The following is a 26,322-nucleotide window of genomic DNA, read 5'->3' on the forward strand; positions in this document are numbered from 1 at the left end:
CTTTGGATACTCATGGTGTGCTCCGATGACTAACCCAGGCGGCGGCGTGGATGATTCGCCATCATCAAGAAGGTGCGATACTATGTAAAACTTGGTTTGCTTTAGGGTGAAGTTGACGGAGCAGCACTCAAGGGGTTCATTGGAGCTATAACGTGCATATGGGGTAATAGTAATGTTTTTTATGAATCTATAATGTCGATATTGGGTAAAATTAATGTTTTTTATGACTGCTGACATTATGCTAGTCTTATGTTAAATTAACCTTGTATGATTTTGATGGATGGAAAAATTTATAGGTATGAAGAAACAACAGAACGAAGATGAGTGTTTAGTGAGATTATATGATGTTCTTATATATATATATAGAGAGAGAAAAATAATTTTGTTTTCCCTAAATGTAGTAGAACTAGGAGATATAGAGCTAGTTGGTTAAGGATTGTCTATATATATTTTCTCTTAAGTTGCCTAAATTCTCATTACAGTAGATTTTTTAGGGGACTCGTTATAATAAATCTATCTGATAACGGTTATGGATCGGATATAGCTTGGAGCCTTGGATAAGTATATCCTTAAAGATTAGAGGGATTGATTAACATATATTTATAGAATATTATTACATTTTTAAAAACTATGAATCTCTTTTAAGTAAGTGATCGGGGAAAGATGGTGTCATCCTCTTAAAATACTAAATCATACTTAATGATTTAATGAAATAAAAAAATTACAAAAGAAAATAATTTTATATGAAATAAAAGAATTACAAAAAAAAAGACGATGGTATACCTGACATCCATATGAAAAGTCTGATAACGATTATGGGCCGGATATAGAATATTATTACGTAGATTGTCATATCATTACTTCTTACTTTTATCTTTTAAAAAGTAGAGCCATACATATATTTAAATATCTGTAAGAAGTTTTGGATAAGGGGAAATTAGAGTTTTGTTTTGAATAAACAACCTTAACTACTATAGTAGTATATAAATAGTACATAACTTTTGCCACGTAATTCAGAATATTATAATTTTTGTATCTTTGAAGAGTGCTCAAAGTACGCTTCGTAATAAGATCCATTTACAGTTTAGTTTTACAACTTGTGAAAAAATATTATCTTTCAAAATCTTAGTCTTTTTTAATTGAACCAAATTTAGTACTGAACAAAATTCATTAGTAAACTTTGTTGTTACACCCAAAACATAAAGTTATTTAGAGATGAAATTATATATATTAGAGTTTTGATAAAAAAAAATAAGAGTTTGATTTTTTTTAAAAAAAATCTTAAAATATTATAGAGAGCGCCACCTAAGCATGTCATATCATTATTTTTTAAATTTGTTTTTTTTTTAAAAAAACATTAGAGTAATAGATATAAATATATACAGGAGTTTTAATTAAGTGAAGATTAGAGTTTTGATTTTGAATAAACAACATAAATTATTACAGTGTGTAAATTGAATATAATTTTTACTACATTATTCAAAATACTATAATTTTTATACCATTGCAGAGCGCTCAATATACGTTTCGCAATAAGATACAGTCACAATATAGTTTTACAACTTATGAAATATATTTAATAGATAAAATAATAAATGTAATATTTATTCTTTATTCTTTATTCTAGATAAAAATATAGAAATAACTACTCCCTCTGTTTCTTTTTAATTTACTCATTTTATTTTGGGGGAGAACCAAATATAAAGTACAAAAGTATGAGAGAGAAACTGAAAAGGTGGAAGAGAAACTGAAAAGTGAGAGAGGAAAACCAAAATGTTAGTAAAAATATTGAAAAGTGGATGATATGGGTGGAAAAAAGGAGAAAGTAGATATGGCATGTTATCAAGAATAGAAAAGGCAATAATGTGGCGACTAAAAAGAAACAACTCAAAAAGATAAATGTGTAGATCAAAAAGAAAATTAGGGAGCAAAAGAATAACATATTGTATGTGAATATAACGAAAGCGTACTACAGAATCAAACAAAATATTTATCAAGATCACATTTTTAAATTTGAGTTATATATCATTTATAAAGATTTAAAAAATAGAGTTCTAAATAGATGTAAGTACATATCTACCATTTTGTCTTTAATTACTTGCAAAATTGGAGTGGAACCGTATATAGGAGATAAGAAAAAGTTTAGTAGAGACCATAACTTTATGGAAAAATGACAATTATGTGGAATTTATAGGTAGGAAGATGAAAAAAGGGGAATACTCCCTCCATTTCCTAAAGATCTTCCCTCTTTTCGTTTAAGTGCGTTTTCAAAAGATCTTTCCTCTTTTACTTTATTCCTTATTTGGAAATTTTTTCCCCTTTTTACCCTCTCATGTCCCTATCATATGGTCCACCATTACATTATTAATTCAATAATTTTACTCCCTTTCTCTCTCCAACTTTGACCCCTTTTTATTTGTTTATTTATCTTAACCCCTTTCTCTTTCCTATTTTACCCACCCCACACCCCACACAAATGGATCATCTCCTAGGTATCTATAAGAACAGTAACAAGGAAGATCTTTAGGAAACGTAGGTAGTATTATGCTTATTGTGGGTCATGATTGCTAAATAAAGAAATGTGAAAAAAAGATATCTGTTCATGGTAAATGTACTACTAGCAAGTAAAAAAAGACGGAGAGAGTATAATTATGGATTGTGAAAAAGTTAAAGTTTAATTTTGACTAGACAACTTAAAAAGATTATACAATATAAATTAAGTGTAATTTTTACTACATTGTTCGGAAAATATAACTTTCGACCATTCGAACTTGCTTAGACCTATAAACAAAAAATTAGATGAATGTTTTATTTTAACATATACGTTGGATCATATTATAATGAAAAATTCCTAAAAAGAGAATGAATTTAATATGATAAAAAGTAATTAAACCATGAATTATGGTAAGAATATAGGAGTATTATAAATTAGAATTATCAGAAATTAGAGTTTGACTTTAAATAGATTATCTGAAAATCAATAATGCTATTGAGTATTGTAAATACATACTACAACAAATACACAATCTCGTTATAATTGAATAGAATTTGAGATTTGCATTAAAATAATAATAATTAATTAAGAATATAATTATATGACTATAAAATATGCTTCTCATCAATAAAATATATAACTTATCTTATTTATTATTACACAATTATTATATAATCGAATATAACTCTACCACATTAAAAATATTGTGCATCACACGGACTTCAAAATCTAGTTTCATATATATACACAAACATTACGTAATTTTACAATTGTGACATGGCAATAATTTCGTCTGAAATGATGTTAGCGGACTTAGTCTTAAGCTCGACTATGTTCGGGGGAAGCATATCTTAAATGAAGTACCTAGAATAGAGTTTTAGATAATAAATGAATGAAATTGATAAGTTAGAACGTTTATGTTTTTCAAAATTAGGTGATTGAAATTTTGGAAAATCTTTGTAAAATATATAGCAACTAATTTTGCTAAACAATTAAGCTTATCAAACTATGTACCTTATCAGCTACTATCTTGCCAGTTTCAATTCCTTTTATGCTAGTATCACCAAACTAGCCATCTTACGTAATAATATATGGATCTTCATTCTTTAGTATCACAGGAATACTCAAGAGGGGGGGGGAGCGTTGAGTATCCAAATTATAATCTTTTTTAAACTTTGTGCTAAATTTGTCGCACATACCGATTGACAGATAGTTGATCATAGACCAATTATACACAATCTTGAACTTATATAATAACATTGTAAAACCATGTTTGCAAGAAGATATGCATAATGAAGTAAACCAAAACACGAGTAAACCAAGAGTCATAGATTTATGTGGTTCAACCTTGTCAAAGGACCAACTCAACCAAAAGCTTAAGCTGATGGTTGAGGCCCCAGGAATAGATTTATACTCTATCACGCCCCCTCACGCAAGAGCCCTTTGGGCTTGAAGTGTGGATGCAGCACAGGTCTCCCTCATACCTGGCGCTAAATATTCCACTGAGAAAGGAGGGGTGAAGGAGATTCGAACCCCTGACCTTTTTGTCACGCTGGCTCTTGATACCATGTCAAAGGACCAACTCAACCAAAAGCTTAAGCTAATGGTTGAGGCCCCAGGAATATATCTATACTCTATCAAACCTCAATGTGGTTTACATTCAAAACTACCATAACTTCTTCGAATGCATTATGATAAAAAGAAGTTACAATCTCAAGCTTTGACCTTTGCTCTAAGTTAGGACTCCCCTACAACTTACTCAAGTTGTGCTGTGACTATCAGGCTATGTTCAGTTCACCTTATTTTTGCTTATTTCAGATCTAATCAGATCAGATCAGAAAAAATAAGTTCAGATCAGATCAGTTCAGATTATGCTTATATTTAAAAATGATTATATCTTTCATTACATATTAGTAAAAATCATAATAATTAAATATTAATAAAGTACTCATTGAGACGAATCAAACAAGACCCCACATGACTATATTTTTTCTTATATATTGAGAAAATCTAAAAGATAAGATCTTGTAATCAGATCCGTTCAGATCAGATCAGATCAGATCAGAAAAAATAAGTTCAGATCAGATCAGATAAGTTCAGATCAGAAAATTTCAGGTGAACTAAACATAGCCTCAATGCAAAAACCCCTTGCACCTTGTCGCTCAAGTATAAAACCCTTGTATCCTTACAAAGAGAAACCAAAAAAATAATTATAAATTGCCTCTTGTGTAACACCAACGTACTAAAGATAATACTTCAGCTCAAATGGCTATGAGATACCATGAAAATAAAGCTTTTGTGGATCCTTCTGCAATCTCACTCTTTTCATTTCAATGTTTGGAGTTGATTGTTTTTCTCTTCTATCCAAAGACTTCTATTTAGAATAACTTTAGCAAGTCGCTTTTCAATAAGTTGGAGACAATGCTATTAATGAGTAGATAAAGGATACAATTTTGACTTTAAGTGGTAACAAATTTTCTTTAAAAGACTTTGTTGGATTTTCTTTGAAAAAAGAAGCACTGTACTGACATAACATACTAGGGGAAAAAACAGAAGGGCTGCGCTTGAAGGGCTGCGCTTTTATCAAAAGCGCAGCCTTATGGTTGAAGGGCTACGCCTTTTTGAAAAAGCGCAGCCCTACAAATAAGAAGGGCTGCGCTTTTTCAAAAAAGCGCAGCCCTTCAATTGGAAGGGCTGCGCTTTTTCAAAACTAGCGCAGCCCTTCTCACTGTAGGGCTGCGCTTTTTTAAAACTAGCGCAACCCTTCTTGAAAAATTTTGAAATTTCGAAACCGCGGGCTTTGAAATATTGAGCGGGGATTCAGATATATTAATCCCTCATTCTCTCTCCTCTCTCACGTCCCTCATTATTCCTTTTCCTCCTTTTCTCACATCCCTCCTCCCTCTCCTCACTCTCTCTAATCCTCTCAAAAACTCCCAAAATGTTGCGACAAAAACGCTGAAATGATTTGCACGAATCATGCCGACGGAGTCCGATTGCCTATTGTGATACCTTTTCGGAAGCGGAACACAACGAGTCAAACCACGCTACGTCGTGACGTTTAGGCTTTTTAAGCCATCCGGGTTTGTTTAAGCCTCCAAATAGCCATTTTAAGTTTTTCCGAATTTTTTTTCCCTTAAATTATGTATTAGGGTTTTGTTTTATGTATTTAAACATTATTAGGTTATTGTTGGAGGTAGTTCTTGTATTTTCAGATCTATAATGTTCTTGTATACTTCCTTTGTTTATATATATTTTGATTAATGTTCTTGTATACTTCTCTTTGTTTTGATTAATGTTCTTGTATACTTCTCTTTGTTTATTTTGATTAATGTTCTTGTATACTTCTCTTTGTATTATAATTTCTTGTATTTTCATCTTTGTTTTGATTAATGTTCTTGTTTGTATACTTCTCTTGTATATTAGTTTTTGTTCCTTTTTTTCATTTTCGTTTCATTCTTTTTTTGTTTTGGGTTTAGTATTTTCGTTTCGTTTCTTCTTTCTCTTCTGTATAATTTCAGAAAATGTGAGATTATGAGTAAAAAAAGTCAAAAAAAAAATATTTTTTTTAATTTTTTTTTTTTGGTAGGAAGGGCTGCACTTGTTAGGAAAAAGCGCAGCCCTTCTGCAGCTAGAAGGGCTGCGCTTTTTCCTAACTAGCGCAACCCTTCTGAGCTAGAAGGGCTGAGCTTTTTCCTAACTAGCGCATCCCTTCTAGCTTAACGGCTGCGCTTTTCTAGCGCAGCCCTACTTAAAAAGTGAAGGGCTGCTACTGAAAGGCTGCTGTAAAAAGCGCAGCCCTACAGGCCTTTTTCAGCGCAGCCCTACAGGCCTTTTTCAGCGCAGCCCTTCTTCTTTTTTCCACTAGTAGTGTAACATATGGACATGGTGTAATAATACTAAGTGTTTCATCACCTTTTCCCCACTCTAAGCTTCTTACAGAAGTTGGTCCATGACTTATTTCCGGCAAGATTTTACAACTAATAGATCATACCAGAAAATGTAAGACCTAGTGAATCTAATCTAATTCCTTAATTCCTAAATTTACTGACAAACTTTTTGTGCATAAGCTTTCTTTCCACTACCACACCCATCCTATGAAAACCACCGGATCAAAATGTTTTTAAGATAAATGTGGATGCTTCCTTTGTACACACTAAACTTGACACATGTATTGGAGGAGTTTGTAGAGACAGTGAGGGCAAGTGGATCAAAAGTTTCAAGAAAAAAACTACTGTTTAAGTGCCTATGAAGCAAAACTAACAACAATCAGATGTGCACTTCAGTGGGCTAAAGAGGAAAAGTGGACCAACGTGATTATAAACTCATATTGTAAAAGAGCAGTGGTCTAGATCAAGTCAAGATAGGAAACAAGAGACATTCCAACTCACATACTGTATGAATGGAGGGAGCTCCTTGGACAAACTCCAAGCGTCAACCTTTTCCATGAGAAGAGAAGCACTAACTCCGTAGTTGATGTCTGGCCAAAATAGCAAGACATGGAGACATCTTGATGGAAAAATTATTAGCTTATGTAGCCCCCAGGAATGTATTAACCTTATATACTAGATAGCAAGAACCTTTGTGTTAGTAGGAGTCCCAACTCCCACGCCTATACAAGGTGAAACTACTCGGCATGCCTCTTCTATAACTACTACTAGTTAATTTATGGAACGTCTAATTACCACAAAAAAAAAAAAAGCTACATACACGTTGATTAGAGGTAACTGTTTATTATCATCAAAATACAACGATTCCAACATTATTGATTTGCTTTATCAAAGTTGAGGGAAAAATGCTTGAGATTTGAAAAATTAAAGAGGAAGAAAATAAAGAGTGAACCTCGTTGATGGAATCTGTAATCTATTAGTATATTAAAAATACTAGTTTTGGGACCCGTGCAAAAATGCACGGGAAGTGATTTGCTTAATAAGACAGACTTTTCAATGAAACCAATAGCAAACAACGAATTTTGTAATGAAAGAATAAGTAAAAGTTATATTAACAAACATTACAAAAATGTGTATGAAGTTATACATTTTGGAACACTTCCTTGTAAACAACATTTGTGGTTGTTTTGCACACATTATTCTCTTTATCACAAATCAGAATTTTAAGTCCTTTTTTGCTCGTGACTCGGGAAATAGCGACATATAGCTGACCATGACTGAAAACAGGCCTCGGTAAATACAGCCCGACGTGCGACAATGATTGTCCTTGACTTTTATTTATTGTCATGGCAAAACACACAGTCAAAGGAAATTGCCGTCTTTGAAATCTGATAGAAATTTTGTTGAGTCAGACGGTGTTAGTGTCATTCGTGGGATGAATACCTTGTCACCAACATTGCTCCCTGAAATGACAGTAGCTTCAATCACTCGTTGCCTAAATGCTTCACTACCAGCCTCGTGCCATTACACAATCCAGATGTCTGATCAATATTACGAAGCAACATGATAGGCGCACCAACTTTTAACTTAATACTATGATTTGGCAGGCCCGAGCACTTTATTGTGTTTAAGAATTCAGTGGAATATATATCATGAGCCCCTAAGTTCCCTTCATCTTTACTAATTGCATCACAACTCAAGTAAATTTTCTCTTCACCTGGAATTGTGGATAACACATGATCATTTACCTTCTCAACTATTTCATTAGTTGGAGCTAGAATTGCTCTTTCTTGGAAGTATTTGGCTTCCCAAAGGTGATCAGTGAGTGAAGGGTATGTGCTGTCGACAATGGATGATATGGGGTCATCTCCACCGTCTATAAGAATATCTTCAGTGATTTCAATATCGACTTCTCCATCATTGGGCCCTCCAGCTCTGCCATCACCAACGCTCAGTATCCATTCTGAGAAGTCCCTATTTCATTAGCGGTAGACGAAGAAGAACATGATTGAAGTCTCATATTGCGTGTAAGCTTCAAAACCTTACATGAATCCCATAGAAACGAAGAGTTTAACGTCGCAAATACTATATCTTGCCTTGTACCCTTGGGTATAACAGGCAGAATCTATCGTAAATCACCACCAAGACAACAACTTTACCTCCAAATGGTCGATGCAAATTATCTCGATCAACAGCTTGCATAATATCCTTTAAACTCCTATCAAGTGCTTCAAAGCAATATTTGTGCATCATTGGTGCTTCATCCCAGATAATTAGCTTTGTTCTCATGAGCAATGCAGCTAAGTCAGAACCAGGCCTAATAGCTACACACGTGAGTTTTCACAAACATTGAGTGGAAGCCCGAACCTTGAATGGGCGGTTCGACCTTTTGGAAGAAGTAGGGACGCAATTCCACTTGATGCTACTGGCAAAACAATTTCACCCATCTTCCTAATTGCAGCACACAATGTCCTCCAAATGTATGTTTTACCCGTGCCTCCATATCCGTATACAAAAAACACACCTCCTGATTGGCCATTAACAGAGTGCATTATTTCGTTGAAAACCATTAGTTGTTCTTCGGTTAGACATGGAAACAGATTGTTATATTCCTGAATTAATGAGGGTATGTCATATGAAAGCTCATCCGCTATTAGCTTGTTTTGACCTTCAAACACGACCAATTCATCTGGAAAAGGCATCTCACTGAATTTTCGAAGGCTACTTCCATTACTTTGCAGTTTAGCTTCAATATCTGCCAGTGCAAAAGCTTGAATTTGTTCATCCGTTAGAGTTAAATCTGCAATGCATAGGAAGATTTAATATTAGATGCCTTCATTTATGTCATACGATCCTTTTTTCGTTGCACAATTATTAAACATCCAAGTGAGCGAAAAAAAAGTAAGTATGCAAAATACTGCGACTTTTACCTTTGTTTTTATGAATACGACGTTGTTTATATAGAATGTCATCAGAGAGTAGGTGCCATGTCTTTTCCCATATGTCTTCTGGTTTAGATAAGCTACCAGACATAAGTAACATGCAAAATAGATTTCGCAGATAATGCCCCGTTTCTCTAAAGCTTGCCTCTGTTATGGCGTCTATGTATTCCTTGTCGTCATCAAGCAGCCCCCTTGCGTAGCAAGCTTCTTTGAAAGTTGGATACACTAACCATCAACCGTTCTTATATCCTCGTAGCACGTCGGGCCTTTTACAAAATTAAGGAGCGTTCTTAGATAGTATTTCTCACCAGAACCTGGGGAGCGACATGGTATACCCTGCCAAGTGCGAACCCTTTCGACCTAGGTGTCCATTCTCGCGTAGGTTGTTTCCAAACAAATTTCGTGGGGAATTCTACATAACTCAACTGTCTTGCTTCTTCATACTTTTGGTTGCATTCCATCCACGATAAAAACTTTGTGCTATCAACATTAGGTCTATCAAGTACATCTCCCACGTCCATCTGGTCAGTGTAGACGACCGTTTGCTCCCCAGGTAGATGGAAACTCAATCTCTCAACAGGAGGGGTTCGATAGTGAATAGGAAATCCATATATCCTCCACACTGCCTCACAAGCAGATATGTAACGGCAGTCATAATACATTTTAATCTCATCAATCTTTTGTGGATCATCGCAGCTATTTTGTTTGATAAGAAGCAGCAGCAGTTACTCTATCGTAACCCTTATTTATGTACTTGAACAAATACTTTATCGATCTGGATTGATTGCACCATTCAACGTTTATATGAGCACGATACTTACGAAGCAGTTGTGGATTATAAGGAACAACAAACCTATTATCAAGATGCACTCCGTTCTTTTCAACCGAGATTCCGTTATCTCTTCTTCTATAAACTGGATATCCTTCCTCATCAACCTTTGTTTCGTCAATAAATCTTTTAGGAAAATGCTTTGACACTTATTTTGATCCATGCAAGGTGCATTAGTGTTTGAGGGACCACATGGACCATGTAGCATCATTTCTGTAACAGTCTCATACAAATCCGGATCCTCAATTGGATCTGGTAACTCAGCGCATATAATCTTGTCAATATCGCTTGCCTGTGGATATTTGTCAGCAGGGTGCAGGAAAGAAGTATATGAGCATGGGGAAGGCCACGCTTTTGAAACTCAACTGTATAAACAACTGGAGAAAAAAGAAGATATGTATGCATCATTATTTGAACAACTTTATAAGTAGACCAACTAATCTTGTCTGTGTAAATTGTTTTGTAAAATAGTATGAAATTCAAGTAATTCAATCTATATATATATTAAAGAATAAAAAAGCTGTAGAAATCAACATAATTATACCGGATTTTATTTATACGTACCAGCTTTGACTCGGCCAAATATCTCATTCTCCTTTAGGTCTTTAACCAATTGGTCGAGCTTCATTTTAAAGACTCGACAGATGATATCCGGTCTGTCCTCGGGTCTAAGTCCCCTTTTTTGAACGAATCTGGTTATTTCTGGCCATTTAGCATTACATGTAAAGGTTATGAACAAATCTGGATAACCATACCATCTACAAATGGCCATTGCATCCTGATAGTTCTCTCTCATGTAGCTATGACCACCTGTGAATGACGGTGGTATAACAACGCGACTACCATTGGAAGATCCCTCTGTATCACCTCTTTCCACAGCCCCTCTTAAATTCTTCACATTATCTGATCTTAAACTTTGTTGGTTATTCTTTAGAAAGGATAGCCTCTCCGCCTCAATCATAGTGTAACCGTCAACCAAAAATTGTTGATACAACCGACGACATAATAACAAAGTATCGGCTTCATGTTCACGATCTTGCATTCTGTATGCAAACCACTCCCGCATAGTAAGTCGTTCTCTTTATTCGTAGAACTACTTGATGCGGTCTTGTCTCTATGCATAACATCTACTCGATATCCATCTTCCCCATATGGGAAAATCAGTGGATATTGTAACGGTAAATACGATGGGTGAAGCTCAGATATCTGCCTTAATCTTCCATTTTTCCTTTGGACTACAATATCCCTCTTATCTGCTGTATCAATGTCTCCAACTATAAGAGCGGCCACTTCAGATGTTGTTGGAAGGTTATAAGTCCTTCCATCAGAATCCCTTCTTCCAATTAGCCTAAGTTTTAAGTCTTCGCCATTGTTTGATTCAAAACGATCTCTAGCCATTCTAAAACTCTTGGCCAATGGGTTATGTTGATCAACCATATCCTTCAATTGTGCAACGACACGATCTTCAAATTTATTAGGGTCTTTAGAACTGACGAAATATAGTATGTTTTAACGTTAGCATTGCTTTATTATGAATGAGGATTATATATTACATTTAATACAAATGACATGTTCAAATATTTGCAGTAAAATAGCACGATACCTTGCCGCATTCTTCCTATTGTTAATCTCTTCTTCAGTGTCATATATGTATAATTGAGAGAATTTAGGACGTGCTCCATCGTTCGGCAACAAACTGCCTATAAGGTGATGATTTTGACCTCCAATCTTGTATGTATATGGACCACGACCATGGGTAGTTGGTGCAATTATTCTACCTCCCATAGAAGTGAACGAATACATCATGTTATACCCTCTAATATTTTCAAGGAAGTGCGCACTTCTACTATGTCTCTTTTTCAATAGATCTTCCAAAAGTTGGGGTGGACGCTTTAGTAAAGGTAATTGTACTTTTCCTTGCATGCAACACATCCCAAACTTTGGTCGTCCGATCTTATTCCGTTTGTTTACTCGTTCACCAAACCACATTTGTGCTCCACAAAACTCGCAAACACATGTGGGATCTCCCAAATCTGAATAACCTTCTACAATTAAGAAAAAACTTAAAACTTTAATTAGTCTTTTAAAGAATATACCAAACTATTATATGCCTTACTGCAGGATTTATACCTGAATCAATTATTTCTACTCGCGCATTAGAATTTGCATAATTGTCAACATCCATATCATTTCCTTCACCATCACTGTCATCTGTACACAAAATTTAAATTTTTAATGCATAAACACACAAGTTTACTAATTTATAACTTATCTACATACTATTTATTTGCTATATTAGTTAATTAACAGTTACTATAACATACCTGGAATGATTCTCTTTGAAACCGATTCAAGTACTTGCCTACTTCGGATTACACGTGTCTTTGATCTAAATGAACTGCATAATCGCATTGGTTGTATAACTTCCGTTGACAGTGGAAATGACGTAGACGCTATGTCAAGCGACAATAGGTGATGTCAGTTGGTCACAACGTTTTAAATATTTATGATCATACTATGCCAAACTGAAATAGTATAAACATGGCATATTTATAATAGTTTTATTTATTACCAGAACTTCGTTTCTCTTCAATTATAAGTTTTCGTTGGTGCCTTGCTATCTTTGATGCATGTTCTTTATCTAACGCACACAATTTCACAAAATATCAATAGATTGTTTATACAGTAACGTTATTAGACAAATCAACAATCAATAAGTTAATAATTTAGTATAAACAAACCGATACTAATTTGTGTTATAGCACTTAATGGAGATTGAGTTGTCACGTGCACATCACAACTAATATCTTGTGAACTTGAAGATGGTAGACTTGTCGAAAATACTGCATTAAGAATAATGTTACATTACTATCTTGCAAGTAATACGTTTTCAAAGTAAAAGAAATTATATACACTCACCATTAGGAATCGGAGTTACGTACGAATTAGTAGAGAAGTTTGTAATTGTCGACGATAAAGGAGATAATCCATAAGTTGAGGAAAACGCTTATAATGGGAAGACAATAAACATGTTAGTTGCATATATAAAAACAAAAGGATAACTAATTATTGTCCAAAATGGTTTGATGATATGTGTTAACTACTTAATCTAATTGCAATTTATACCTGATGAAGATCCGTTAAGAGGTAAGTTGGTTGTCGTGGCCATTAAATTTCGTGATCGTATAGGAGCAGAGTTACGCGTAGATCTTGCACGCTTTTCTAACATAATAAACTTCCTCTTTTGTCTTGCATATTTTTGTTGAGCTTCTTTTGATAACAGTTGATTGAGTGGATGAGTGGTAACTAAAATAAGAAATGTTTTCCACGTTAAAATCCAAAATTTGTACGTATATTTAGATGGTTTTGAATTCATATGTACGTTCAATGAAATTAATGTTATAATTCTACTTATGTTATAGTAAGTTGTTCTTGTCAAAGTATAACAATAAGCAAATTAAAATAGTTAACATATAAGAATTAAGGTGTATTATACTAAAAGCGAACTTTGAAATTCCACGTTTGCTCAATAACATAAACATTCAGTCATTTATTTGTTAATTTACAAATTAAATAATATAAATTTAGCATGAATTAACAATTTTTTTAAATATGTACATGAAACAATATTGAATGGATGATAATAACAAATTGATTAGTTTACATAAAATAACACTTACGAATGAAATATGTTTGGAATGCTTAATGAGAAGGACATGACATTTCTATATTCTATAAAAAATTTGTAAATACATAGTATGATTTCCAACTAACTCAATATAGATATATATATATGTTAACCTACTTATAACTTATATCAGTGTAACTATTAAAATTTTTTTATGACGTATAACAATGATTTATAAATAGTTGCGACGATAATTATTTATTTAGGCATAAAGTGATTTATTTAATGTGGCCTTATAATAATATAAATTGTTTTTAAAGCGCATTATACATTTACACCTAAACATAATATTTACTATAATAAGATTTCCAAGCCAAATATAAATACACAATTATATATATATATATATCTCTTTAATTATAAAGCCCAAGATACATTTCCATTTCCATTATACATAATTATTTACTATAATACTCTATTTATACTACCTAATACTACCTAACACAAACATTAAAAACCTAAGTATATATATGATTCCATCAAACCAAATGCACCAAACAAAAAATTTCTCATTCATTTGGCCGTTCATATTCTCTCTCTCTCTCTCTCTCTCTCTCTCTCTCTCTCTCTCTCTCTCTCTCTCTCTCTCTCTCTCTCTCTCTAATTTATCTCGAAGATTCATTTCCAATATCTCGAACATGCATGAACATATTCTCATCAAAAATGGCAACTTTCCTTCTCTTCTATATTTTCCAGATTTTTTTAAAGCTATTTACACAACAAAAATAAATTCGATTAACAAAGAAGACAGCATAAAGTTTTAAGATTATCCGAAAAGGGGATTTATAAGTTGGGGAGTTCAATTTCGGAAATTTTCTTTGCATGCAAACCGGAAAAAAAGTTGATTGCCATTGATGAAGAATTGAAGATCCGAATTACAGGTGTAGTGCTTTTATAGATTTAAGTTTGTTTTTTTTTTGTAAGTAATAATTATATTAGTTCATGAGTATATGAAAATTTTGTAGATCTTCAATTTTTTGCTTAAAAACCAGTAAATTAAAAAACATGCATCTATATCCTCTATTTGTTTTCTTTCGTTTTTAGTTTATATGAATCTAGATTTTTTTTTTCGCATGCATGTGACAAAAAAAGAATTAGATGAAAATATTACGATATCTGAATATCTAATTTGTGTTTTCCTTATACTTTACATGGTGATCTATTATTTTGTTGATAATTTTTATGGTTAAATACATTAAAAAAAATCAGTTTTGCATTAAAATAATGAACGTATTAAATGGTTTTTGACTCTACCTTTCTCGCAACTAAATTGCACAGAAATTTATGATATTGTGTAATATTGTTAAAAGTTATTTTTTTTACTATTTACAACCTATATTATTTCATGAATATATGATTTAAGATTCAATCTTAAATCGGTTCTTAAAATTTGCATGCATATCCTCTATTTGTTTTCTTTCGTTTTTAGTTTGTATGAATCTAGATATTTTTTTTCGCATGCAAATGACAAAAAAAAGAATTAGCTGTAAATAAAACGAAATTTGAATATCTAATTTAAGTAGAAATATCATAATACCATTTAAATTTTGCATTTTTGCTAATTATTTCATGAATATATCATAATTAATCAATCTAAAATATACCTTTTTTAAAAACCGTAGAATTAAAAACTAAGTGTATCCTAAAGTGCTTTATTGTTAAACATAAGCTTAAAGAAAAAATAATTTCTCGCATGCATGTCACCAAAATTAGCTTTAGATTAATAAATAATAATATATAATTTTAAAAATAAAAATCTAGTAAATAATCATATATCATTTAAAAAATAGTTTTTTTAAAAATAATATCATTTTGTAGAAATACAACAGTTAAGCATTAAAATAATAAACGTATTAAATGGTTTTGACTCTACATTTCTCACAACTAAATTGCACAGAAAATTATGAAATTGTGTAATATTGTTAAAAGTAAAATTTATTTACTATTTACAACCTATTATATTTCATGAATATATGATTAATGCATCAATCTTAAATTACAATTAAATTTGCATGCATATCATCAATTTAATTTTTTTCCGTATTTAATATGTATGCATCTGTAATTTTTCTCGCATGCATGTCACAAAAGTACGAAATATAAAATAAGTAAAAATATCATAATATCATTTAAAATTTTACATTTTTAAAAACCGTAGAACTAAAAACTAAAGTGTATCCTAACGTGCTTTATTGTTAAATATAAACTTAAAGAAAAATAATTTCTCGCATGAAAGTCACCAAAATTAGCTTTAGATTAATAAATAATAATATAAATTTTAAAAATAAAAATCGTAGTAAATAATCATATATCGTTTACAAAATAATTTTTAAAAAATAATATCATTTGGATAATAATTTATGAATGTATGAAATACTATCCATAGATATAGGTATAGAATCGAATGTTAATTAAAAAAGTAGTGATAATATGTAGTTGATCCTTTAAATCAAGTAGTTCATATCCTTAATCGTATATCCTTAAAAGTAATTTTTTTCAATTTCATATTATGTTCTGATTTTATAAATTTAGTTGATAATATTTATGATTTAATAGATTAATAAATAATCATAAATCCTTGATAATTTGGAGTTGATTCTATAAAAAGTAGTAGATATCCTTAATTGTATATTATGTTCTGATTTTATAAATGTAGTGATAATATTTATGATTTAATAGATAAAAAAATAATCATAAATATTTTTTTTAAAAAATATCATTAAATACATAAGCTAAACTATGTTTGTTTTTTTTGGAGGGTTTGCTTTGGATGCAAAGGATGGTGGCCATTGAACAAATAATGTGAGATGAAAAGGTAGTCTTCTCTTTTCCTCTTTATAATGTATAATAATTATATACTTTATATACATGATAAATATAAGATATACTAAATTACCTTGACTTATGTATGTTATAGTAAGCACATTTCATGATAATACCTTTATTTGTTTAGTCAATGTTTGATTATTCCATAAAAACTGTACAAATATGAATATAAAAAAAATGTGAGAAAGTAGTTTATATTGTTTCACATCTTCTTGAAAATTTGTTTTGATTTAATATTAGATGGAGTAGAAAATGTTAATATATATATATGGGAAATAGTAATAGAATTCAACCATTTATGTTTGCATTACTTTAAAAACGCGAATAATATTTTACTATCATGAGTAAGTAAGAGACATCAGAAAATATATACACTACAAAAAAAAAACTTGGCAAAAACCATTAGTCTATTACAACATATGAAACATGGAGTCCTGATGAATATGTTGGTGTACATAATAATAAGATTAAGTAGTTTGAATACAAATGTATACACATAATATATGCCAACATACTAATCCTAAAATTATACTATACATTTATACTAACCAACAATACATACCATTAGGAATATTAATTTCAGGAGATAAAAGAATGGGTACACTCAATTCCTGTGTTTTCCTTTTATTTTCAATCAAGCTTCCCTTCCTCCTTCCCCTACTGACCTTGTCATCATCATTGTATTAGACGCTGTCTTTGTATGTAGATCATTATCTCTATTGTTACCTGGAATTAATATGTTTAATATAATATGGCTTAGTTAATGTCAATTCACAACTATGTTTAAAATACGAACTATATAATGAAAAAAGAATTGCAAATCAACTTACCATTAGAAATGTCAATTAAAGGAGTTCTCTCAGTCGAAAAATTTGACCATTGGCTTCTACTTCGCTTATCGTTCAAAATTGATTTCCTCCTTTGCATAGCAACCTTTGCATCATGAAGTTGATTTGAATTGTTACACACAATTGGTGTATGCCACCGAAATCGTTTTCTTTTCCGTAATCTGAAGGTTTCTTTACGCGTTTACTATTAGAGGAACTCATTTCTCTAATTATTTGTTATTAACGCAAAAAAATATGGTGTAATTCAAAAGATAAGAACACTATATAATTAATTTGTCTAAATGACCATGAAGAATATATGTGCGTTTTTAGTGGAGTGGAGGTATTATATAGACTCTAATATGCTAAAGTTTCCTTAGCAGTTATATATCTTATTATATATATAGAGTCTAATATGCTAACGTTTCCTTAGAATATGGTGGAGTGATCTAAAGTATCTTTAAATAAATATTATGTGAGCAATGGTTATTAGGAATATCATATAATAGGAAAAAAATAAGATTTCCGAATAAATAAAAGACTCAATTCCTATTATTAAGCTTCTCAATATCTCCCACGTTTGGAAACAAAATTGTCATGATCATATATAGGTTTAAAAAAGTAATTAGGGCCTTTTAATTAAGTTGATTTGATGCGCATTTAGAAAACTTGCCTAAATTTCTATAGTTAGTTATTTAGGGATAATAACGTTTTTATATAATTTGTTTTATAATAATTGATATTGTTTTCCTATTATGAAATATGATGTCTACCATTAACTTACCTAAATATTAATTCTTAAAAATGTGTAAGATGATGTACGTTAGATAGGTTATTATAATTGATATTGTTTTCCTATTATGAAATATTGATATCGATAATTGATATTGTTTTTTTTCCTAATAACGTATACCAAATAATTATAAAAATGACCTATTTATTTAAGCCTACATTTATTTATTTATATTCCGATTCCTTATAATAATATACATAACATGTAATACTAAATACGTCTATCATAAATAATAATATATATATATATATATTATTATTATTGATTATGTATAATTTATAACAATTAGGTTTACAAATTAGTTAAATATTTAGTTAAACATAAAACATTAGTATCAAAATACATACATATAATTATATCACTGGAAAATGATTTTTTCTTTAATAACGGCTACCAAGAATTATAAAAACGAAATATTTATTTAAGACTACATTTATCTATTTATATTCGGATTCCTTATAATAATATACATAACATGTAATACTAAATAATGTTAATCATAAGTAATATATATATGTGTGTGTGTGTGTGTATATATATATATATATATATATATATATATATATATATATATATATATATATATATATATATATTGATGATTATGTATAATTTATAACAGTTAGGTTTACAAATTAGTTGAATATTTAGTTAAACATTATATAGTGAGGAAAACATATATGATAATCAAATATATCATTAAATAATGCATAAAAAATCACATGTGAACCGCAAAAGTGTCAAAATGATTCTAAAGGACAATAACCAAAACCTTAATAAAGTAATGCAAATTGTTTAGAAATATAGAACAGAACTCTATTTGTAGTTCCTAAATCTAGATGAACTTTATAGACTCCATTTTTGTCATTCTTCTTCTTGAGGCACAACAGACTTGAGTTTCTTGGTAGTTGAAAGCTGCATTCCTAAGGGTGAATGTTCATCAAGTAATGTTGCCCTCTTTTGCGGTGTGATGTGGGAGAAAGAAGAGTCTGCCTCCGAATGAGAGAGATCCTATTGAATATGGTGAAAAAAAAAATCGTTGTTAGAAATGCTAAACAATAATTAAATAATATATATACATATATATATATATATATATATATATATATATATATATATATATATATATATATATATATATAGATTATATATACTTACATAAATGTGAGTAGAAGGAATTAGTTGATATATCTAATTATTACCATGTTCTCTTCACATTCTTGGACACTTTCTGCCTCACTCTCTTTTTTCACAACAATAGAGTTCTGTTAAAAATAAGTGTACATAAGTAATTACCAATTAATTGTTTACATAATAATAGATAATGAAACAAATTGGAAAATCATGTGTATCAATTCAAATACCTCCAACTTCACGTAAAGTTCAATCCACTTATCAATTAATTCAGGTTCATCAGACGTAGAATTCACAGTGTAGGAATAATTTTGATCAACACCATTATTATATGGCACGGTGACCTTAAACAAAAATCTTTTCCCCAATAGACTTTTGAATTCTTCAGGAAACTCATTGTTTTCCATCTACATGTAGTTCGATATTAGTATTTATAAATGTACATAAGAAACCATGTATTACAATTGGTAGTTAGATATTGTATGCTAACAAACCTTATTTTGAGAGGCAACCATTTCTTTTGCTGTTCTACCAACCAATTTAGACACCTCTTTATCAAACATCATAAAAGAAGCATCTCCAGATTTATCAGCAACAATCAATTTTATTTGAATCTATAAGAATTTTCGAAAATTAACTATTAAAATATAAAATATGTAATTTTTATAACTTAACATTCAATATGTGTATATTTTCCTTTTTGTAATGGTAAATTAGAAAATATAAGTACCTTGGTGTTGTACTACGTAACACTACATTCTCCTTTCTACATCGAATGACATCATCTTCCCTTATCACTCCACTCATACATCTGTTGCATCCATCGTAATACCAACTATACCCAACATCTATGTCCTCTATTGTGGCTAGGCATACGCATACACAAGACTGAGAAATGAAAAAGTGTATTAAGGATAATTAGTCATTTTCTTGTGATGGTAATATATATTGTTGAATGAAATAACAAAATTATCACCTTTTTCATGTTCATAATATCGAAAATATCTTTTACATATTCTTGCTTCAAAAAGTCATCACTCTCATTCGTCAGTTGAGTTAGTTGGCCAGATATTTGTTGAGTTTTGCAACACATGCTGCAAAACAATCATGTAGCATAATCTTAGACAAATCGTGCTAAATGTGTATGCAAAATGTATGTTCCTACTATTTGTATGAGTTTTTGTATTAATAATGCATTTTCCAAGAGATTAGTTTCCTATTTATCTAATAATGCACTCATATTTCATATGTTCTGATTTTACAAACAAACTTAATAGCTAATCTATAATGTAGATATATTTGTAGGATATCATGCAACAACATAGAGTCCAAAACTTACATATTTGGTGATATGTGATGAAACGCAGGTATAATTTCTTTAACTTTATATGACACAACATAATTTACATTTATATTAATACTATCAATACATGCTTACTATGTGATCCATAGCATATATTTAATTGGTATAATAAATTAAATAATAATATTTAACCATGTTGGTTACTATTAAATGGTGTTTATTTTATTCCACCTAATATTAGTTTATTGTTATATGTAAATCTATTTTTAAAGCGATGTAATTTGTTGTTAATTTTAATTGTAATAATTATTTATTTGTATTTGATATTATTAGGTGGAACAAAATAAACTCATATTCATAGTTCACCTACATGGTTAAGTACAATTATATTAACCTATTAATTAATGTGTTATTCTATACAAATAATTAGATGTAGTTACAGAATCTCAAATTATATTATTGTGGTAGATAACATACAATTACATGTTATTCTAATACATAGTTGCATGATAAAACAAAGGTTTATACTTGTACGAAATATATTTTGTTTTTATATATGAGTGTTAAGTAGGGTAATTGATATATAACATTAATCATCATTAAAACTTTAATTATATAAATGTTTAATTATATAAATGTGGCTATATCATATATTAAATTGAAAATTAATATAACTTACCTATCTTTAAAAGCAATAATTTCAGATAGTTGTGTGTTAATGAACAATCTTGAAGCATATCGAGAATTTTGAACACGAACACCACCTATTATAAAAAAACAGATAGACAAATTAATATATATAACACAATAAAATTTAAATACAAAAATCGAATCTAATTTACGTTAAAAACATACGAAGCAGTTATGGTAAATATACAATTTTGTAACTTTTTTAAAAATATCCGGAAAAAAAAAAAGTTAACTGGTGCATTTTATTATACTTTTTCTTGATTCTTCAAGATATATTTAATACACATTTAGTACGAAAATAAAATCTATTACAAATCTAATACGAAAATTAAAAAGCTAATACATATTTAATACAAAAATTCAAATAAAGCGTAGATTAAATAAAAGTAGGAATTACCTTTATACATTATTCGTTTTGCAAACTGTAAGATGACTATAACTGCACCATTAGCTCCCTCAGCATTGATGTAATTTATCATCTCATCAGCATATGTGCCCCATAGAACACATGTTAGGTTGTCATTCCTAATTAGAAATACGAATGAAAAGTTTAATAAGTTGTTATATTAAAATTTGAATAAAATTTTCAAAATTATCCCAAAAACAATAGGCAATGATTAATAATGTATATACACATACTTTGTGTCCATCAGCTCAATAGTCATGCACCTCGATTTAGCCGTATTGATTAGTTCACCATACGCAGTCACTTGCCCAATTATATCTATATGTTGTTTTAAAAAACAATTATAACTTAATGTGTACGTTTCAGAATTATAACTAAATATCATAGAAATAAAGAAAATTATTATAGAACAAAATAAACATACCAATGAGATAAACATCAGAACCTTTTTTGGCCAAAATATCACCAAATGGAACAAATTCAAAACCATACAGTGGGATATCCAAAGGATTGCAGTCTACTATAGACGATCCATAATTCATTGATATGGTGAATTTATGTTGCGTTGTTAGCTCGTATCCAGCATTATCACGTAGCAAAAAATTTGAAATATGTCTAAACCCTCCTTCCTCAATTTTAGGCCAAAAAGCAACAATTAGGTTCCTTCGAATACTGGCATGTATTTTTGTACCCTATGAACACATATAAAATATAATTGACTATTAGTAAAAGAAACGAATAAAAATATCTATCTATATAATATAATTACATAGCACTTACATGTACATCCATCAAAATCATTTCAATGCTACCAGCTTCCATATTGTTTGTAAAGTTTGGCTTCTCATAAACCCTTATTATCCGGACTTCAATAGTGATATATTTCGTTCCCTTAACCAAATCAGAAACATTAATTATTTTTTTAACAGGTGCATCATTTTGGGATGCCATTTGTCTAGGAATATATTCGAATGAATGAAATATAGAATAAACGGGTTTTCAAACAAATGTGAATTAAGATTAGGAGTAAGAGGTCAGTTTGTATTTATATAAAGTGAAGTAAATTATACTACGAATTAGTATTCACGTTAATATGGAGCTATTTAAGGAAATGATTTGGTCAAAAGTTAAGACCTAATTCGGTTAGAGAATTGAAAAATAAGAATATCTACTAATCAATTACAATGTTAATCACCGATTCTAAAATTGAGTAAAGATTTTTGTTATCTTAATATAAATCATTAAATCACTCAAAATCCGTCAAATACATCAAGTAATACGATATCTCCTATAAAAAAAAAGAAGTAAGATATCAATCCTATTTTAACATCGAGTATCGTATATATTCATGAAATACAATTATTTGGAAAATTTCTATTATTGTAAACTTTGTAAAAAAAAAAAGAATAGTATCATGATTCCTTCTGAATTAACAAAGAGATCTAAAAATCTATATATTTGTTCGTTTATAGTGATTGTAATTGCTTACCTAAAATTTAAATATATCATAATCATTGACAATCTGAATGACCAATTATAAGACTGCTTACAATAAGTTATTACCTTCATTTAAATATATTCGTACAGTGATATTAGGAATAACATACCTAAAATATGAATATCTCATAAGAATATCTACTAATCAATTACAATTGTAATCACCTATTCTAAAATTGAGTAAAGATTTTTGTTATCTTAATGTAAATCATTAAATCACTCAAAATCATATCGTCAACTACATCAAGTAATACGATATCTCCTCTTAAAAAAATAAAAAAAAAATTAATAAGATATCTATCCTATTTTAACATCGAGTATCGTATATATTAATGATACGATTTTCTAATCAATTTTTTTCCTTTGTAAAATTTTTATAATCTTAATCACCGATTTCTTAATTACTTACAATAAGTTTTTACATTCATTTAAATCATTAAATCACTAAAAATCATATCATTAACTGCCCTAATTAATAACATATCCTACTAACTACTAATTTAACTTCGAGTAACACATATCTTCCTAAAATACAAAAATCTATAATACATAATAGTAGCATGCTTCGTTGATTCGTTCTGAATTAATGTTGAGTTTTTAAAAAATATAGGACATATATTCACAAATCTATGCATATATTACTAAAATAAGATAATCAACTAATCAATTACTAATATATTTACTTTTATTTTTTCATTGATTAGACCATATATTCCCAAAAATCGTAAATTTTTTTTTTTTAGATAAAAAAAATATAAGACATATAATGTACAACCTTTACGTAAATTGACGTAACATTAATATTTAATTCCATTACTTAAAAATTAATTGTTAGCGTGCATATATAGGTAAGTATATTATGAATCTTAAATAAGCCAACTACTTAAATTAACCTTATATAGGCTTAAACAATTATAAGTTTTGATTATTAGTGTTTAATCTAAATATTGGTATAGATTGCTTTGATATGTGGTCAAACTGAATATAAATTTAGCATAACTTAACAAAAATGATTATCATTTACTAAGGAAAAGATATAAGATTAATAAAAACTGATCTTATTGAAATTAAAACTCTTATTATGAAAAGAAACTTGATACAATTGAAAAATAAACTACAAATGTATATAAAGCAAACATTTAAAACAACTATTTCATAAGTTAAAAAAGCTAGTCGAGCAAGCGTAGAAAAAAGGCTGCTTCGCGATTACATAAGTATGCGTCACATAAATGATTGAGATCATCAGGACCCCATGCGAAGTAATCCCATTTGTCCACAATGTTGTCATATTCATGAAGGTGCCCTTGATCACACTTGACCAATTGGTCTGACTCACGAACAATGCTATTATTTAACCAAAGGGACACCATCATATCTCGTAAAGTTCCTCTTAATTGAACCACTTCATCTATTGGATGCTGGTGAAAAACACTTAGTAATAACGATACACCCCTCTTTTTGCGCTCTTCATCTACATTGCATATAAGCAAAAGTCCCAATAAATATGTGGCCAACAAATTTCCCTCTGCATGTGCCAATTCGATGGTTTTCAACCCTTCATCTAACAACACATATGTAAAATATTGTACCTATAGAGAAATAGTTAGGTATGTTCAGAATTTAAATAAACAAAAAAATATACATGCGATAAAATTTCGTTATTCAAAAGTAAACAACTTTACCATGCCATAACGCAAAAGTGCTTCTGGGTTCTTGTATTGCACGCACAAATCAAAAAAGTTTGCTTTATTTTCATCATTACGCATCGAATGCATGTACAGATGTTCGAAAGAAACTTTTTATATATCTTCTCATCGTGTGACATTTTATTAATAGCCTTGCAACTGAAAATAAATTAATTTCATAAGATGATAATGTGTAAATTTAAATCTCGTAAAAACAAAAGAAATATATAAATATAAAACTCACGTCATTCTGCATGCAAATAAATCAAGAGCACTTGCAGCACCAACGCGTGAAAGTATTTCAATAATAATTTCAGTAGGAAGGGAATGAACAATGTTAGGCTTCTTTGCATTTGGGAATTCCATGTTTGAGAGTGTGAGAAAGAAAAAATCGAAATATCAATTTGGAGGGTGTATTTTGGTTAAATGAAGTGTAAAAACTATGCATGTATATTTAGATATATATAGATTCATAAAAAAATGCATGCTTAGAGAAAATGAAAAGATGTGTCTTTTGGCAATAATATTTGAGACAATGGAAAGTCAGAAATTAAAACCTAATCATAGCAACATTTCGTAACTGCCAAATGTCTATGTATATCCCAATTAATTCCATTTTAATATATGAATTATTAAGAAATTCATAAATAAACGAAACAAATCAAAATTCGATTTTTATTTTTTGTAAAAAACCGGAATATATAAATCTGTATATATATTATACATATTTACATTATTATAAATGGTTGTGTCTTTTGGCAATAATATTTGACAAAATGGAAAGTCACTAATTATTGGCAACACCTACCAAAATTTCGTAAATGTCAAATATAAAACTACCCCAATTAGTGCACTATGTAATATAGGAAATTTTTTCTAAATTCAATTACAAAATTGACGCCAGTTACTATTTTTTTTATTCAGCGTGACTAATAATTGTATATGGTTGTTTTATATATACGTCCAATATTAATTATTGCACTAATTTAGTTTATTATTTTAAGTGTTTGGTAATAAATCAAATTTATAACGGAATATATAAATACGATTACATATAATCTATATATAATGTTATGATGCTTTATTGGTAATAACTTTTCATTCTATTATGATTTAAGACATAAACAAAACCCTCGAATTATATAATTAATGACGCATAACAAAAAGTAGTAAACTTACATTATAATTGAAACACAATTTGTAACTAAGAAAATTTAAATAACAAATAAAATACATAAAATTTATATTTTGTGATCCATTTGTTAGCTATAAGTAGGCAACTTGCAAGTAAAATTGATAAGCACACTCTTCCGCCCAG

General features: G+C 29.8%; 1 protein-coding gene and 1 pseudogene across 1 annotated transcript; both read right to left on the reverse strand.

Annotated features, from left to right (window-relative positions):
- Nucleotides 1-7,525: 7,525 nt before the first annotated feature.
- Nucleotides 7,526-11,221, reverse strand: LOC109136385 (uncharacterized; annotated as a pseudogene).
- A 10,180-nt stretch (nt 11,222-21,401) lies between these two features.
- Nucleotides 21,402-22,773, reverse strand: LOC125497666 (uncharacterized). Its single transcript, XM_048645312.1, has 5 exons — nt 22,603-22,773; nt 22,247-22,514; nt 22,056-22,140; nt 21,814-21,941; nt 21,402-21,490 (listed from the first exon to the last, which is right to left on the reverse strand). Exons 1-5 carry the CDS (start codon nt 22,771-22,773, stop codon nt 21,402-21,404), a joined length of 741 nt encoding a protein of 246 aa, XP_048501269.1.
- Between the last annotated feature and the right edge of the window lie 3,549 nt (nt 22,774-26,322).

Source organism: Beta vulgaris, chromosome 5 (genome assembly GCF_026745355.1).
Source record: "Beta vulgaris subsp. vulgaris cultivar EL10 chromosome 5, EL10.2, whole genome shotgun sequence".
NCBI classification, from domain to species: domain Eukaryota; kingdom Viridiplantae; phylum Streptophyta; class Magnoliopsida; order Caryophyllales; family Amaranthaceae; genus Beta; species Beta vulgaris.

Excerpts from the sequence above, each read along its gene's own strand:
- LOC125497666 (XM_048645312.1), bottom strand. The coding sequence starts at position 22,773 with ATGGCATCCCAAAATGATGCACCTGTTAAAAAAATAATTAATGTTTCT. Across the intron at positions 22,141-22,246 it reads TTCTGATGTTTATCTCATTG|ATATAATTGGGCAAGTGACT; the intron begins GTATGTTTATTT and ends AACAACATATAG. Across the intron at positions 21,942-22,055 it reads ATTGAGCTGATGGACACAAA|GAATGACAACCTAACATGTG; the intron begins GTATGTGTATAT and ends ATTTCTAATTAG.